The following is a 19,174-nucleotide window of genomic DNA, read 5'->3' on the forward strand; positions in this document are numbered from 1 at the left end:
TTTATTTCGTGGAACAAGCTTGTGTAAAGACCAAAATACTTAATCTAATCAAAATGTGTGCAGCATTGTGATACCTATTAAAAAGTAAAGTAGGCTAAATGCAGTTATATGCGCATGATTTATTTTCAGTAAAATAGAGGCGAAAAATATATAATTATGTTTCTCTTTCTGCCTTCTTCCTTCAAATCACAATTTCAAAGGTTAGTCATACAACCATATGCATTTGGGTACTAACCCAATGCTTTCATACCTTGATATTTGAAGTAAATCTCCCTAATCTCGCGTGGGTGAACAAATTTTCCTTTAAGTGTACCGAAAGGAATATAAACGGAACCCTTATTATTTAAGTTGAAAGTTTTTCATGAGTTATTTTTAAGAATGAATACAATGTCAAGTTAAGTGTTTTATATGGCTGTCTTATTTTACATGAAAATTTACCAAAATTTTGCCTTATCTATCAACATTGAAAGGAAAACTGTGCACCCACTGTAAACCAATTAATTTACCTAACATACGCAATGCAATAAATTTTTAATAGTGATGCAATAAAACCCAAACTAAACGTTTTGGTCCATAGATTATAAAAACTTTTTACATACACTAATAATTTCAAAATATATGTTTTTTAGCTGCAAAAAGCACTGGATTTTGTCGTTCTTAAATTCTACATTTTTATACAGTTAGTAGTAAGTATAGAAAGATATTATAATTAATTTCGAGGTTAATAATAATCTCTCAAATAGACATTTTTATATCCAGTCTAATATTACAGTCGATAACTACTGAAAATATTGATTTAAAATACATATCGTACATTATTTTTTAAACATCCTACTTTTTTTAACAAATGTGTAATTTATAAATTGTTCATATCAATCGAAAATCTACATAACGATCATTTTAAATCAACGTCATTCATCCAAATCAGTTCAGACATTTTGGCGTTAGAATTTCACAAACGCAAGTCATTTCCATTCACAATATTATAGTTAGGATGGTAATATTTTTAATTCAGTGTAAACTCTACGAATACGTTATTAATTAATTTTAATTTAGGCTAATATTATAATCAAGTACCTTTTTAGACATAGCGCCACAATTTTCTTAAAATAATATTTTCTTTTCGAAAAGTGGCAAAAAATATTCTTAGTGTCAAAGGCAGTGTTATTTTCCTATGGTACTATAAAACGCAGGCGTGGAATAAAATTTGAACTACTATAAATTGGACTGGTATAGTTCTCGGCAGACTTAATGGCGGTTTGCAACTAACTTCAGACTACATTGTGATGAAAACATCTCGAAATGCTTCTATTTAAAAAAAAAAAAAATGATGCAGTTGTCAATATTTTTTGTATTATTTTATGGGCGGGTTAAGTATGTGTGACTATAGTATTTTTTCAATAATTTTCTCAGTAGCACCTAGGTACTTTGTAATGAGCAAGAGAGCTTATCTATGAGTAACCTATGTATTCACTGGACAACAGCTGAATTCAATTTAAGCCTGTTTTTGAGTTAAAAAATTAAGGACTACTAGATTTTATTCGTTTTTAATTTAATGTCACTTATAAGATGGTAAGGTGATGTCAAAATATGTTGTCCAGTGAATACACAAGTTATTTTAAAAAGATTCATGCAAGTAAAAATAAAATATAAAAAAACATTGGTCCAAAATAATTTGCAACAAAATAAACCAATGGACTAGTAGTGCGTTGTACCGAAATGACTGAAGATTAAAACTATTAACTAAATTAATTTTATTTTATTTTATTATACATATTTTTGTTGATTATTTATTTATTATAATTATAAATATGTATTTAAAAGAATAATATATAGAATCGCTCCGCGATGTTTTATGATAAGATTTTTGAATGATTTTCTTTTTTTCTAAGTCAATGTTTTTGTCTAAATATCTGTCCCATAAAATATAGAATTTTCAAAATTATTTTATTTACCATTTTTAGATGATAACCATTGCAAAATAACGTTAAAACAAGACCAATTAAGACAAATATTTAGACAAAAAGCCTTTTAAAATATAAATTGTGATATCCGATTAGTAAATAAAGTATGAAGATTTGTTCATTTTGGTATATACAGCTCTCTATGCTTGTGCGGGCAGCTCGGGCCGCGCCCCCACTCCGCCCGCCAGGTCGAAGACAGCTTGCGAAACTTCGGCCGCTAATAAATCCGCATTCTGAAGGAAAAAGGAAAGATATTAGTTTACGTTTATCAAATATTTATATATTTTTGACACAATAAGAGTAGATAACGAAAACTAGGTTCAATGGTTAGCAGCCAACTAAATAGGCTATGTGCAACTTTTTGTAAAAACAAGGTTCAGTGTTATTAAAAAAAAGATTGAGAAATAGAAATGCTGTAATTTGTTACAATATTGTTGCTCTAAAATGCCGTTTCAGTCGCCATATAGATTTTAATTCATCGGTGATTGACGGGTGAAAGTGACATCCACGCATAACTTTTTTCGTGGCTGTTCATTGTTAAAGTTATATCTTGGAATCCGGTAATCATATTGCTACCAAGTTTCATCAAACTCGTCCCATTTTTACTAACTTTAGATTCTTTTCCCTTCTTTTAATTTTGCCATTATAATTACCTACACTAAATTCTAACACCAAAGTTCCCTTCTACCCGGACAAAAAGGATCAAGAAACCACTTACCGCCTGTGTATCAGCCTCAGCATAAACCCTGACGATATCCTCAGTGCCCGAAGGCCTGGCGAAGGCCCGGCCGTGGCTGTACTTGGCCACGAGCTCGTTGATCCGCGTCTGTAGCCCCTCCGGCGTCATGCATTGACGTTCCGCGTCTGTCGTTGTTATTGCGTTGCGGTCCTGGGAAATAGGAATTTATTAGTTTATGTTGTTTGTATGTATAAATATGCATTGGAAAAAAGATCCCGACGAATTGAGAACCGGTTAAAAATTACATATTTTGATAGCAGTCTTTGAATTGTCACCATCTTCATTAACAAATGAAGTTCAAAATGGTTGTGGACAATCTTATAGGTATTCTCTTTTTCTTGTAACATCATCTGTCCAGCCTTTCGTTAACTAATGTGGCGTCAGTTTTCAGTGCAATTGGATACGGCTGAGTACCAGTAATTTAAATGACTGCTTATTTGACCTCCTTATCCCAGTTACCTATCTGGCAATCCCTTTTTACGAGACCTCATCAAATGACTTCTCCCACTGTGGATGCAGCGTGAGGGAGTGTCAGACTCATACTGACTAAAACCCACCATGTTCCGTCTGGAGACTTTTGTGTACCAGGGATGGGATACAGTTGTCGTAAAAGTCGATGTCGTTCCGAAACTAAATTCTCCAAACAAGTATGCACATGTGTCCATACTCTTTCCACACCCCAGACACCCGCTAATACCTAGAATTGGTTACTGTGCTCGCGCCACGTTCGGTTACGACAAATGTTTGGGGAAAACCATATCTTTACCTGTACGATAACTTTAAGCTGCCTACAAGGCAGGTCTGTGTAGTATCCGGCCCACTGCTGCACGGAGGCGCCTCGAGCACACAGGACCGTCTCCACGAGGAACAGGTCAGATAGAGCATCTCCTACTGTCTCGTTTGTCATGTCGATGAAGTCCAGGAGAAGTTCTGCCGCTTTACGGGCCTCTGGTTCTCTGTAAAACAGAAATGTGATGAGTTTATTAAGTAGTTAGGCAAAATGTGAACCAAGGACGTATGCGCATTTAACGAGGAGGGCAGGTAATTTACAAGAGGTGTGCGTTTCCATCAATCACATATCATTTAGCGGAAAAAATGCAGCATACCTCGTCTTCGCTTCGAGAATTTGGGTCAAACTTTGTATGTATTTTTAATGGAGTTCTGAATAGTTTTCAAACACACTTGGACCCGTAAATGGTGCCGATGTCTGCTTATTATTAAACGATAGTACTGACCCTTCTTGCGAGATTCTGCTGATAGTATTCTTAGCGTTTTTGCTGTAAACCACAGTGCCGTGTCCGTTGGCCTCGAAGTACACGCCGATGTCGAAGCCCAGCGCCGCGTGGTGCAAGTGTTTTACTCCTGTCTTCACGCATTTTACGGGGACTTTCTGTAATAGAAGAGAAGAAATGATAATGTCTATTATCTAAAAATGACTGCACATATAAAAAAAGAAACGTTACATTTCTAATAAGATTTGTTCTACATTTGAGTGGACACTTAACTAAAGGTATCTTATTTAATCTCTATATTTAATACCAAGTCATATCAACTTGGTTTAAAAATTAAATAAACGTTCGTATTCTTTAAAACAACTTTTAATTTGAAATTTTAACGTGAAAATTCATAGTAAATAGTTGTTTTAAGAATAGTGAATTTTTGTTAGCGGCAAATTTAGGCCTGTCCTCTATTTGTTGAATATGTATTTACGTAAAAAGTATCAAGTTTAGTGAGTTGTTTATCTATCTATACTAATATAATAAAGAGAAATCATTTTTTTCGTTTGCTTGATTGTACGAAGGCTCCGAAATTACAGATCCGACTTGAAAAATTCTCTCACTGTGGTAAGCTACTCTTTTCCTGAGTAACATAGGTTATATTTTATCCCGGTACGGGCAGTAGTTCTTAAGGGTTGCAGGTGGGAAACGGGTGAAACCACTGGCAAAAGCTAGTAAAATATATACGTACAAGAGTATCAGTGATATAGTTAGTGGATGCGCCGTTAGCGTATGCAGTCTGCACGATGCCCATCTGCAGGTGCTGAGCACCGCAGCCCTGTAGCAGCTCGGTTATGTACGAAGCTAGCAGTGTCGCTATGCGGTCACCGTCGAGGAGGATCATTTTTGGTTCTGGGCTGTGGGAGAAAGGTTAAGTTAATGATGCATGAATTTTTCCGAGAAAATAAAATTTCAAAAGATAAACATATTGCTAAAGGAATGATCGATTAATGAATATATCTACTGAAGATTCAGCGCAATGTTCTACTGTAACTAAAAGTAATGATCACACATTTAGCAAGTCTGTTCCCATCTATATTGGAGTCGGCATTCAGTCTTACCAGATGCAGCTGAGTACCAGTTTAAAAGGAGCATCTACGGGCATCCTCCGATCTCAGGATTATTTACAGAAATTGTTCACTATTATAATGGCGTAAATAAGATTTACCATGTGCAAGAAATCCCTTGGGACGCGGGTGAAACAAATGACGGAAAGTAAGCAAGTAATATAACAATGAATACTAACTCATCATTAATAAAATAATATACGATTCTGTCGCCATCTCCGTCGAGTGAGGCGACGCGTTCGAACGGTGTGTGTGTGAAGCCCGTCGCTGGCGTCTGCGTTACTTTCACGTGGTCCGCTCCGCACTGAAACATATCAAATGTTTTCTTTATTATTATAATAAAAATATATTTTTGTTTAACTTTGAGAAGCAATTGGGAAGCTATACAAACTCAGATGTAATATCAATCTATCTCTCTAGGAGGGAGGTATCTCTGAAATATTAATAGGTATTACGGTCGGGAAACTGCGAAAAAAAGGCTGGTTAACATTTAAATATATTTTTGCATATTTGTCCAAAAGGCTATAAGAATTGTTTAGAAAATTTCTGTCATCTTTAGCCTTAAAATAAATTAAAAATTAATTCAGTGTATTTCTATTAAAATTCAATAAATTTAACATTTTAGCGCGCATAAAAAGTAACTAAAGTCGCAGATTACTACTAAAAAAAGCTAACTTACCCCCAAATTAAGTTTCCCCCCATTTCCCCCTAGATTATGTAGCTGCAAGTCTAGTTGTCCATCTAAGCTCTTGTTGATAATGTTGAGTTTCTTCCCGCCGACGCCATTCGCGCCGTCGATATGTAACCGGGTAGAATAATTGCCATGCACCGTCAGTCTTTTGCGAATATTCTTAAATGCTCCTACTATCTTCTCGTAGTATCCTGAAAATTGAAAAGGCCACTATTAATAAACTGTTCTAGGGTAATTCGGTTAACTGAATTGAGGACGTTAGATAGGCAGTCACTCCTTAAAAATACTGGGTCTCAGCTGCATCCGGATAGAGCCCACCTATTCATAGTTGGAAAAGGCAAGGCAGATGATGATGACTTTAGTTATAGAATAACCCTAAATAAAGAAATACAGAGCTATGCACATCATAGGACAAGGTAGGTACAATTTCTTCAAAATCTATATTTTATAGCCTTTTTCAATAAATGAGCGATCTAACTAACACTCAAATAATGTTTCAAACAGTTCTCAAAACTTCCTGAACACATGATTTTGCAAACACAAAACAAACAACAAAGTCTCCAGCTTTCAATATATTTGTATCGATTCTTGATATTAAACAAGCCCAAAATAACAGAACAATATAACAATGCACTCAAAATTTATCGATTTCCGTTCAACACCTATTTACATACAAACAAATATATAATACAATAATGTATTTAGCAACAATATATTGAATATTGAGGTCAATTGGCGCAGATCTGATAGCGATAGTGACACATCGTAACACTGTTGTTTCTCAATGAATATAGTTGAATACGAGCCAACATTGCTGGTTATTGAACTTTCAGTTCAATGGCCTTCAAATCTAATTAATAGTGCCTAATTTTATAAATGAGAATGATGTATATTTACCTCTTTCACGCCGTTGCGTGAGTTCACGGATTTTGATGAAACTTGGCACACTATAGCTTGTAGCATACATGTTTAGCAGAATAACATACTTGCTACTATTTTTTCAGGTGCGAGAAAGAGTTTCTCCAGGAGAAGCGTGAAGCTGCAGTCAGAAGCTAGTACTTTATAACAATAGAACGATCAGAACAAGAACTGGTTTATGTCCAAATCTTAATCCAGATCTATACTAATATTGTAAAGCTGAAGACTTTGTTCGAACGCACTCATCTCAAGAACTACTGATACGATTAGTGAAATCATTTCAGTGATACATAGTCCATTTACCGATGCTACCTTTATCCGGTAAGTAATTCCCACAGGACGTAAGCGAAACCATGGGAAACAGCCAGTATTTGCATAATAAAAGCTTTATACTAACCTTCTTCATTAGGAGTGCCGTAAGTATTATCATTCCTGCACTTGACGAAGAAGTGCAACATGGGAGTGGTGACGATACCGAACTCTTTGGGAGTACCCTTCAGAGCTATCACACCGTTGGAAACAGCTAGTATTTAAATACCTAAATAAAGCTTCAATGTGCACCTGTGTCTGCGCAAATACTTGTGCACTATAATATGTCCTGCGCAGTTGGCTGATCTTCTTACATGAGAACAGCCGCCGTAGCCGATAATCGGCTAGGAGGACATGATCAAAGCTTCGTATACCAACCTTCTTCATTAGGAGTCCCATAAGTATTATCATTCCTGCACTTGACGAAGAAGTGCAGCATGGGAGTGGTGACGATACCGAACTCTTTGGGAGTACCCTTCAGAGCTATCACGCCGTTGGCAGCCGCTGCAGCTAAGCGGGGACTTGTGTATCTGAAAGAAAATATAAAATTGTATTATTAAGTGATATTTTTAAATTAACCATTAAAATGGTAAAAATGTGAATACGAAAGCTTCTTTGTGGAAATATTAAATACCACAATTCTTCCAATTTGGTTCAACTGTTCAGTGGGGATTCATACATACATGTGATATTATTTATTTACATTGACTATATTACCTATTCATATCAGCTGTGAATGATAAGCGTTTGTTGCGATTGAATATACATATAAACAAAACTTTTCCTATGATTGACTATTATAATTAATTAATAACCACACAGCGTAGGGAAAATGTGGTATCAATCTATACTTTTATACATCCTAATAACTATGTGTATGGGAAACATTTTTTTATTTGAGGGAATCAAACATTACTTAAACAATATTATAACTTCAGGAGAAAATAGTACTAACCTGGTATCCATCCCGATGAACACACTGGCTTTCAGCGCCATATCAGCATTTACTTCTTTGATGATTTCCACAGTCGTAGCCTCCAAGTCATTGTCACTACAAAACGAACATTATTTGTATGAAAGGATGCGTCAATATTCATGTAAGAAATTATTATGTTTACATAAATATCGCAAGACAAAAAGTCATGATTTACGTAATTATTATTTGCAGATGTAACTGACAAAAAATCGGTCATAATTCGGTAAATTATTATCTGCAGATTTAACTGACATCTAGTAAAAAGTTTCAAGTAAAAAAGGACTGCCATAGTGCAAGTCGGTTTCACGCACGGAAAATTCAGTACCAAGGTTAGCAGCCACCTATAATATTTATTTTATTCTAGCTTACATTCTTTTTGTAATATCAGCAACAAAAATACATCTACTGTGAAAATTCCTACAATCTAACTATCACATACATGAGATACAGCCCAGAAATATGGTCCCGTTTTACCCATTGGGAACCTTAAAAAATCAACAGTGATTTAGTAAATTGAGGTCATCAGTCTATTCAAGTGAATAAGGTAATAAAACCATTACGTACAGGTAATTAACTAGTTTATAAGAAAATAAGGAATTGCACGGTAACCCGATCCGTGGGTGTTAGAAGTGGGCTTGAATTGCCTACAATGCGTTCTTAATTCGCTATCTATTGAGGAATCTAGCCATCCTTTTTACGACTGTAAACATTCTTAGCAAATTCTGCAAAAACTTGGAAAAATAGTCATTCAACATCGGCCTAGCCTTATCCTAACTATGTTGGATTCGGTCGGCTTCCAGTGTCATCGGATGCAGCTGACTACCATTATTTCAAATGGATCGACTGCCTAACTTCCTCAACCCAGTTACCTTGACAACCTGATACTCCCTAGTTAGACAGGTTGTCAAACTTTCTGGCTTCTGAATAACCGTAACGGCTGCTAAAGATGTTCAAATGAAAGCCGAGATCCAAGAAGTTAACGTGCCTTCCGAATCATAGGATACTCGTCATAACAAGATGATCATCCAATCATGCCAAGCATAGCTTTACCTTATGATCAATCGATCCACGTACTTAGCTGTTACTTCATCACGTTTCTCCCAAAGAGTATTAGGTGTGGAAACCAAACAATTTGTATCCGGCATCCAAGATTTCGTTGATCAAGAGCTAATCGCACGTATCAAACCTATTTATAACTGTTTGTGTATCGATTCGTTGAATTCAAATTCGAAATAGATCCGGGTGCATAGAATGGACCATCACTTGTGGAAATTACCAATATGTTTGGTATTTAACGGTACGGGTATACCTTTTGATCCTCACTTTCGAAGGTGCATTTATGTAACAAGAACATTAGATAGGAAGTATTGGTGAAAAGCTGAATCGGTAGGAACTCGATCGTTATCAAAATCCAGAGGATTTTTGAGATAAAAAGAACAGCTATTAATTAACAGTGACGAAAATATAAGAATACTAGCTGGTGCCCGCGACTTCGTCTGCGCAGGTTTAGTATTTCGAACAATATGTTTACAAATTGTAGCCTATGTGTTATTCTGATGTATAAGCTATATTACTGTAAAGTTTCATTAAAATCCATTCAGTAGTTTTTGCGTGAAAGAGTAACAAACATCCATACATCCATACATACAAACTTTCGCGTTTATAATATTAGTAGGATCTTGGACTGATTAAAGATGAAGGAAAATTTCTCGAGGAAATCTGGACTATAATACCTATATGAAATCACCAACCCACATTGAGCAGCCGTGGTGATTACTTAACACTCACTCCTTCTCCGTGTGAGAGGAGGCCAATGCCCAGCAGTGGGACGATAAAAAGTCCGATGATGATGCTCTTACCTAACATTAGCGAGTCTAGTAGCGATCTCCTCCCAGCTTTCCTCCAACATCTCGCCATCAGGGTCTACCAGTTTGACTCCGTTGTCAGGCTCCAGGTTGTGGGAAGCAGTTATCATCATTCCTATTGTGCGACCTGCAAAACATGGTATGTGATGTCACTTCTCTTTTGGAAATCATTTATATTAGTAGATACATAGGTAAGTAGTTGAACTTGTCTGCCCTAAGGCCAACCCACGTCCGGTAAATCGGTGACCGACTTTTTGTATTAAAAAATATAACACTGAAAAGCACTCGTCCCGATTATCTATCCTACAAAAGGTCTAACGTGGAAGGGCAGTCTAACTAATGTGTAGTGAGTATATTGGCGGGTTTTCTACTCTCTATAGACCTAATATTACAAGTGCGAATATTCGCAAAACCAGGGATGAATCTATCAGGGATAGCTTTTGTCCCGTCGTGTGATCTCACGAAACCGCTGGAGATATCGTTATTTCTATAGTTGTCCTATTTTCAAATATGCTCCAGTTCGTAGATCGTTGACATATGACTCAGTGAATTGGACCATGATTTATTTACGGCATAAAGATAAAAATACTGACCAACATATTAAGAAAATGGATTCTTCCATAGATACCAAAGCGCTTTCTACAATCGTTAATCGTCTTCCATGTTGGCATAATACGGAATGCCTTGACCTTTTTGAGACGCTATTTCACTAACATTACAATGAAACAAAAAGAAATACTTTAGCGTACCTGCTTTTTGCAATGTACTCGTCAATTTACTGTGCGGAATTCTTGTTTCAACTGAAGCAAATAATGTTAGAGTTGAAATATTTTGCCTTCAGAAACTATTCAAAATACCTGCGTCCCGAGAAAACACTACTTCCCGTGCTCGGACAAAATACCTATAGCCAGTCACCTGGAGATAAAGTAGCGACCCAGCAGTGAAAGTCCTGAAGTGAAGTGAAAGTTCGGAGCCTTCGGGGTTGGTACAAAAAAACAATGTGATATTCCTCTACTATGTATGCTATGGATAAGATCTAAACTCATCACTATCTAGGATCGATGATCGTTTTTTGTGAAACAATAGTGACAATAGCGGAAGGAAATAGGCGGGGCCTGTCCGGACTGCCATACAAATCAAGACGTGACATTTTATCCACAATACTTTTGAACTCAGTTGACTGTTAAGATAGTTAGATGCGATCATTCGATATAAGTAGCGGCCTTGTAAAAATGTCAAAGGTCTATTTTGAGCGGTATGCGTGCCAATTTGAATAACTATTTGATAGTAGTTTTATTTTAAAACCTGTAACGGCATTTTGAGATACTAGCGTGCCCACGCTGTTTTACCTGTCTCCCCTTAGCAACATGCACATTTTTGAGATAATAATGTATGCTTCGCTAAGTTCTGTTCAGGAGCTTTGTCCTAGATGAGTAACAAATGATGTCCTCCTAGCCGATTATCGGCTACGGCGGCTGTTCTTATGTTCAGTGCACAAGCATTTGTGCAGGCACAGGTGCACTCACTATTCCTTCACTCTCATAGCCCGATGGGACGAATCCGACACCACCGGAGAGAGATCAGGCGCAGGACCGACATTAACGTGCTGAGTACACAAACAACAGTAACAAATCTCCGTCTATCCTCTAAACTCAAATATGTATGTTCATTATAGTTCAGGAGGAATTGCAAGGATGATATTTCAGTCCAGATTACCTTTCAACTAAGCATCTAGGGTACACTTTGTGATTCATTACGCAGTTGACATTACAATGAGGTGCGACAGTTACTAATGCCATCCAAGGTGCATTATGTAGAACAGTATTTAATTTGCTCGCGAATGCTTGCAATGCAAATGCATTCCGACGAGTGTGGAGTGCTAATTAGCTTAAATGCTGACAAATTGTATGGTCTATTGTTATGAGGTAGTTTGTTAGTATAGAGGGCAACACTGTTTGAAGATGGCGATAAAGATCGTGTAATTGACTCCTAGGTTAGTCAATCTCGTCATTCTCTATTTTATTTGGGTGTTCTTTAATTCACCCTCTAGGCCTGAATATTAGGCCATAGATACCCTACTAGTTTTCATTCATGTAGTCACACCGCTTTTGTAACTATTGGACATGTCTCGAGAAAGGCCTAGCGTGCAAAATTTTCTCCGGTCAAGGTGAATTATTCCGTTTTCTCAGTCAAGGTCGAAGGTAGTCTAGCGCTTATATTAGCCCAAAGGCAAAGCGGCTATAACTTTTATGAAAATCGACTAAAAGGTTCGAAATTTATTTTCCCGAAAAGGGGCCTAGTAGATTAAGAGTTGCTGGATACCAATAAAATATAGAATTTCTTCCTTTCTTCTGGGATGAAGATGGATGGATTGCCCGAAAGATGACATGAATAGGAAGAGAGTGAGTATCAGTATGACGAGTGACAGGGGAAAATGTAAGAGGATGACATATTGAGCCGACCCCAAATAAAGGGAACAGGGCAGGAGGAAGAAGATTCTGGGACGAAGATTTATAGGAATCTTACCATTCTTCACCCTGGATCTGATGACGGCCAGCAAACCCATGCGATAGACCACATGTTCCAATAGATTGGCCCTGAAACAAATGACTACAATAAAAACATTTCTTTAGTCAGCACAAGAACAATGGCATTTTCTTACACAAAGAAGGCCATGTTTATGATAATCGTTAGGGTGCGATTGAAGCAAACGAACAAATACTCATTCTATCACTACTTAGTAGAAATAAAACAATGAAAAAAAGGCCCAGCGTCTGTTAACATTATCATTATGCCAGTTTACGGGTCCAGATAGCTATTATCAGGGCGACTTTCAGTCAATAGTAAACAGATTACCTCGCTGGCATGCCCCACCTTCGACCTCATACACATTCACCGTCAGGTGAGATAGTGGCCAACGCGTACTATCTACTTATTTGAATAAAAGGAGTCATAATTAAAATGCTGCAAAAAATATCTCTTGTTCTAGCTCTTTATTTGTTTGAACTTAATGCACCTTTAGGATAATCAGAGTTTTAAAAACAGATTTCTTTCCCAAAGCCTTGCAACAAAACTACATGAATAATGTATTAGCCAGTAATAAATGACTTGTCGAGACCTAGAAACTAACTTCTGCCATTCCTGGTAGATTGCGAAAGCAATTAGCTACATAAACTCATGACACCATTGTCTGTCTGTTTGTCTAAGTAATCAACTATAGCAGTATTGATAAAACATTGTGTTCAGTATTGATTTTTTTGTGTCACCGTGTTTTCAAGTCCTTTTTATCTAGATCAATTAATACAATCTCTTTATTGGTTTATTGGTTACGCTTCGAGTGGTATTGCGGAACAAATCTAGGCTTTGTTTTATCAGACATATTGCTAAAATGGATTAACATTTTGGCAAAACAGAGGTGCAATTTGGAATCCTGTTTAGGTCGCCGGAAGAAGCTGGATGCAAGTCGCCTCCAACAGGTATCTGTGGAGATCTAAGGGGGAGGCCTATGTACAGCAGTGGACGTCCTATGGCTGAGATGATGATGATGATGATGAGCCTGGGTGAAAAAAATATTAAGCTAGATCGATAGGGCATTTCAGCGAAATTAATTAGCACCTATAAATGTCTGTAGACGCCTAAAGTCTGAATATCTTTCATACCGTATATATAAGCAGACAGAAGCCAAAGAATCTAGTCTAGCAACTAGATAGATAAGAGTGTGTCTGCAAAACCAGACAGTAACGTGATAGTGAAGGTCACGGCTGAAGATGTAATAGACGTAAATATTGATCTGGTGTCTGGTGAAATTGAAAGCTTATTGAGAATTACGGGACTCACGGCTGAATGAAGAATGAAAGAAAATGAATGAATGGCGGATAAAAGGGGATAACCAGAAAAAGTATCAGTTTCGAAATTAAAAAGAAAAATGAATGTAATCTAATGGCAATCAAATATAATCTAAGACAGACATATGAAAATGATAATGATGGCAAAATAGTGTAGCCACGTGTTCTCAAGTCTTGAAGCTGAGCTTCTACAATTCAATTGATTAAAAATCACCTTCCTAGACAAATTAAAGCTTGTCCGGTTTCTTTGCGTGAATCAACGCTGACTAATCGTGCAACTTTAACGATGTCTAAACAACATTCATTGATAAATACGTTAGTCATGTACACGCGTAAATAAATAAATAACAAGCAGGTAGAACAAATAGCGGGCATCGGTATGTAGATTACGGACAGTGCCGTGTGATTCTTGCTAAGAATAGACTCCAGCGCATCCCGTTAGAGAAGTACGAGACGCCGGTTAAAAGATGGCATGTCATGAAGATGGACGGCATCCATCTATATCTGGAGTTTGGAAGACCTCTTGTTATTTCTTTTGAAATATTTTTGAAAAATTTTGTTTCTGGACGATTTCGTGTAATAATATTTTCTGTGGCATCACAGGTAAAGTGGGATAAGTGACCCATGTACCTAATTTTGATTTCTGGTCGGAAATTATGTTGTGCAAAAATCTGTCGTAATCCCATATCGCATTTAAAACATTAGCTCCTACCACAGTCCAAGAACTTGGAGTTTGTTGTGACTGCGGTGATTCTCCACAGTGAAGATTTGATAACGAGAGTCCCCAAAAAATATCTTATTCTGCACATGGCTTACATCATAGATGAAAAAATACAGCTGAAACGTAACGTTGCTGAAATTTTGCATAAACCATTTCTGGGTTAATAAAAAATATGCACGTGAGCGTTACTCCATAAAATTACGTCATATAAGAATGTTCATGCTTCAGCGAGCATTTGTCTTGCTTAACCATATGCTCGCACTCTCGTGAATGCTCAAAGGGAGTTCCATATTCGAAAACAGTACTTATTCCTTTGACAAAAAAATGGTGCTACTATATCACGCATGAGACCTATTGAACCTATTTTAAAAAAAGAAACATTATGCCAGTGTTTTGTTTCATAAATCGAACTGAAAAGTCCTAAGCTGCTTCTGGGAAATCCCAACTACGCTCGACTGTATCCAAACGAGGAATCGATCGCAGTTCTATATTCTCTATAGTAGCGTTTGTGGCTAGTAGCCCAAAAAGATTCAAAGATATACGTTAGTAAGATTACAAAGATAACATCTGTTTAATGAATCTGCTTATAGAAGCGATTATATTGTAGTTTGTAGTACCCATTAGCGATAACAGTACTATATGGCGGTTTATGGTGGATTTATGATAAGCCATAAATGTTTTAATGGCTGGCAAGATTGTTGGCCCACTGTCCACATAAACCACAAGCATGGTTTCGTCAAATGACGAACAGTTGCTGTTTTGCATACAATCGTCAATTTCGTAAATGATAGGTCTTTTTTTTCTACATAGAATGCCTAAGAAATTAATCAAATGCTTAGTAGTTCTTTCTTCTAATTAGCATTACATAACTAGGATTTCATAATCCGCCCGTTAAGTAATTGCTCATTAGCAATGGTATGTTACTACATTTTTTTTATAGTGAATACTGGATTATACTTTTTTCGATACTGTTTAAGTTAATCACACATTTTTTGACACAAAAAAAACTTTTTTCTGAAAAAATCTTTATTCTCACATTTTTCAAAACACATGTTTTACTTTCAAACAATATATTCACTTATAATAAACTGGGAGTGTACAGATAACAAATAATAAAGTCAATCCATCACATAAAATCTTGGCCCTCCGCCAAGTCATATATCGAAAAAGGTGGAGGATCAAAGTGGAATTTTTATTATTTTAGGCATTTGCATCCCAGAATTTGTTTGTGCAATCTGGTGTATGTTAACCTGGATATAAATACAATTCTATTTCGCACATGTATGCAAATTATTCTAGTCTAGTTTTACGTATCTCTGTTATATTTAGTGTTTCCTGTCCTAAAAACGGTTTAACTTTCTTTGAAATTTGAAAGTGCAATAAATTGAATACAAATTTTATCTATATTAATATTATAAAAAGGAAAAAAACTTGTTTGTTTATTGCCATGGATAAATTCAAAACCTACTGGACCGATTTTAAACATTCAAGAAAGAAATTAGAAAGCTACGTTATCTGTGAATAATATTATAAATATTGCACATACATTTTTTTTTAATTACCGACCTAATTTACAGATGCATTTGGAACAATTTGTTAGTGTTGTAGTCTGAACTTTGACCTGTTTAATTAATAGCTGACTGTTTTAGCCATGACCTTGCCTAACTGAAATGTCATGTCAACCATAGTTTACTCAATATTAGTTACATTATGTAAGCTATGTTAGTAACAGTACCTAAGCTCCATTGGATATGAATGACATTCAATACTTTTTTTTCAGAATTTCGAGAACAGAGAGGGCTTTATATCTTTGCTAGATAGAAGCAACTGATTCATCGAGATTCTTCTGTTTGTGCATGTGTGACTCGGAAACAAAGTTTGTTTTATCCATTCATATGTGTTTTGCATTTTCCTACCAGCTTTCATTGATTTTATCAATAAACAAACTGAATTATTCATTGTAGTGGAAGTATTAATATTCATAGAATGAAATTGACTTCTTTTCAAAACTTTGTGTGTGAATTATGCTTTGCTTGGGAACAGAAAAAATAATTTTCTGTAACTGAAGCGTGAACGTATAAAATAACAGTAACAGAGAATGTACAGCAAAAATATGAATAAGATATTTACTGCAGTTTTAACACAGCCATTAGTCAGCCTTGAAACTTTTAAATTATTTGTTAGATAGTGAGCAAAGAGTTTGAATAACTTTTCCAATGCTACAAAAATATAATACCTACAATCAATGTTTCAGTAAATTAGAGATTATCATAGAGTGCAATAAACTGATAGAAATCTTATCTATCATAAACACACATAGAACTATTTATAATAAAAAATATTATTCCACAAAGTATACTTAACATGACAGTTATAATTATTGAGAATGACTAAGATTTGAATCTCACGGAAAACATCAATTATAACACACAACAAAATATATGATTACGGATACGATCTCTGAACTCTAATTAGATAATACAGATATGTTTATTAGTATCTCAACTTGAGCAGACATTTTGTCTCCACTGTTAGAAATAAGCAATATGGTTTTGACCCCCCACTGAGACATCACGGTACAAGAATGTACAAACATGTACCTGTACAACATTTATTATTGTTGACATTTTAATTACAAGGTCTCCACATTCATGGAATAAATTATTTATTTACGCAATTGCATATTACCTACCCAGTAAGACAAATAAGGCAAAAGACAAGTAAATATATCTTGTCCCATTGTTTTGCCCGTCTATAAATTACCACAAGTCATTGACCATAATCACTGGGAGCAGTGGAACAGACTTCCCGTTATGAATTCGTTTGATACTGCAGATGACTCACAAATTGTTACTACGACCTGCATATTGACTATTTACTATGTATACGACAATTTGCTTACGTGACAAACTCAGCGCATGAGAGAAAGGTGTAGCGAAATACGTTTATTTTGTTGTTAAATTACATTTTAGTTCGATACAGAAAAGGTATTATGATTTAAGCAAGATATTAACGAAATTCGACTTACTTTGTGCGGAATCCGGCCGTCCCGTATTGTATGAAAACATCAGTCGTTTTTGGATGCATTTCTCTTGCAAACGCGTACACTACCCGTAAGCTGCTTGGCGGCATTGTGATACGGTTTTATATTTTACAATCACTTGTTTTCAGAGATATGTCCTCATTCCTTTCGCGCTACTAGAACCAGTTTCAACTTCAACTTTCAATGAAATTGACGTCGTTAGTCGTAAAACTTGACCATCGACTCAAGTATTATCCGTCTAATACGAAAAGTATACAATGAGAATGCGTTGCGTTGTTGCGTGCGCAGCATTTACTTCATGATTTGGAGGACCGTCATAATTTAGTAGTATAATACTGGCTGTCAAAATACGATTCATTTTTGTAAACTGGCTCTGTAAAAAGTTCTGGTATGATACACTAGATGGCAGGTTCATCGACCTTTATTAGTTCTGCTATTGCCTACAAGATGACGCTTATTTATAGATGTTTATAGTTCTGAATAATAATTTATATTGTATTTGCGGGACCTGGAAAATACAAAAAACCAACGAACGTTCCCATTTTATCCAGTGTTATTTATTTTGCAAACCGCAACAACCCATTTCTGCTCTAATCCCGCTAAAATATGTAAATAACGTTTCATACGAAAAACGTCAAAACATTGCTAGTACATACATTTAATGTACAGAACAAGATTGGAGTATTCAATAACTTAGTGGTACCATCATAGACTGGCCGGCTAGGCCTGCCCCGAAATGAAGCGGCGCGGCGGCGCGCGGCGCGGCGGCGCGGCCCCTGACAGCGCCACCGAGACGCCGCCCGTCACTGCCCGTCACTTTGACTTTTGATTTTGTTTACTTGTGTTTTTTATAATTATTTATTGTAGTGTTTAAGTGCAAATTAATAAAACTAACGGATGCACGACGACAATGATGTGGTAGAAAGTGAAGGTCAATCTTCGGTATCACTGGATGCCGTGAAGAGATGCCCCCTGTGCCCCCAGGCACGCTTTTTTAAAGGTAAGCGGGGTTTGAGCGTACACATTGGGAAGGTCCATAAATCCCAGTGCCCAGGGCCTACCAATGTGACCGCGCCAAACCCAACTCTTATCACAACTACACCAACTCTCGATCCTTTTTGGCAAAAACTATCGAAATTCAAAAATTCAGTCCCAGTATTAAAGCGGGTTCCCCGTGGAGCCAGGCCTCTGGTTGCTCAACACTTGGCAGGTTGTGTTCGCCTGGCCGCACGAGAGAACTCGCAACGTGCTTGGGAGGAATTGCTCACCTTCCCCTATAGAATTCTGCATGTTCAGAAAAGTTTGGCAAACAAAAAGTCACTAACAAAACAAATTAAAGACAATTGTACAACTTTAGGCCATACAGATTTCGATACTAAATTACCGACTCAAAGATGCTCAAATATTTCACGCCTAGTGGAATCAAAGTTGAGTGAAGGTGACATTCGGGGGGCTGCTAGAATTCTCTTCAGCAGTGATGTGGTGGCGCCGTGTTCTCCAGAGACACTCTCCGCTCTGGAGAGTAAACACCCTGCCCCAGCCGATGACCTCTTTTTCCCGAACCTCCTGATCCGGACACAGATATCCTCACAGTTACAGGTCGACACCTGGTTACAGCCATAGGCTCCTTCAGATGCGGCTCTGCAGGCGGCCTCGACGGCTTGAGTCCGCAACATTTAAAGGATCTCACCTGCCCAAGCGCCGGGGAAGCAGGTGAGTCGCTTTTGAAGGAGCTTACGGCCCTGACCAACCTTATGCT

The 19,174-nt window shown here is 36.8% G+C and overlaps 1 protein-coding gene across 1 annotated transcript; it reads right to left on the bottom strand.

The window, feature by feature from the left end:
- Positions 1-1,613: 1,613 nt before the first annotated feature.
- Positions 1,614-17,642, bottom strand: LOC110373567 (phosphoacetylglucosamine mutase). Its single transcript, XM_064040118.1, has 12 exons — positions 17,401-17,642; positions 12,333-12,403; positions 9,801-9,933; positions 7,921-8,016; positions 7,344-7,495; positions 5,727-5,929; positions 5,227-5,351; positions 4,672-4,837; positions 3,939-4,093; positions 3,470-3,659; positions 2,683-2,853; positions 1,614-2,197 (listed from the first exon to the last, which is right to left on the bottom strand). Exons 1-12 carry the CDS (start codon positions 17,502-17,504, stop codon positions 2,105-2,107), a joined length of 1,659 nt encoding a protein of 552 aa, XP_063896188.1. The 5' UTR covers positions 17,505-17,642; the 3' UTR covers positions 1,614-2,104.
- Between the last annotated feature and the right edge of the window lie 1,532 nt (positions 17,643-19,174).

This window comes from Helicoverpa armigera, chromosome 21 (genome assembly GCF_030705265.1).
Source record: "Helicoverpa armigera isolate CAAS_96S chromosome 21, ASM3070526v1, whole genome shotgun sequence".
Classification (NCBI taxonomy): Eukaryota; Metazoa; Arthropoda; class Insecta; order Lepidoptera; family Noctuidae; genus Helicoverpa; species Helicoverpa armigera.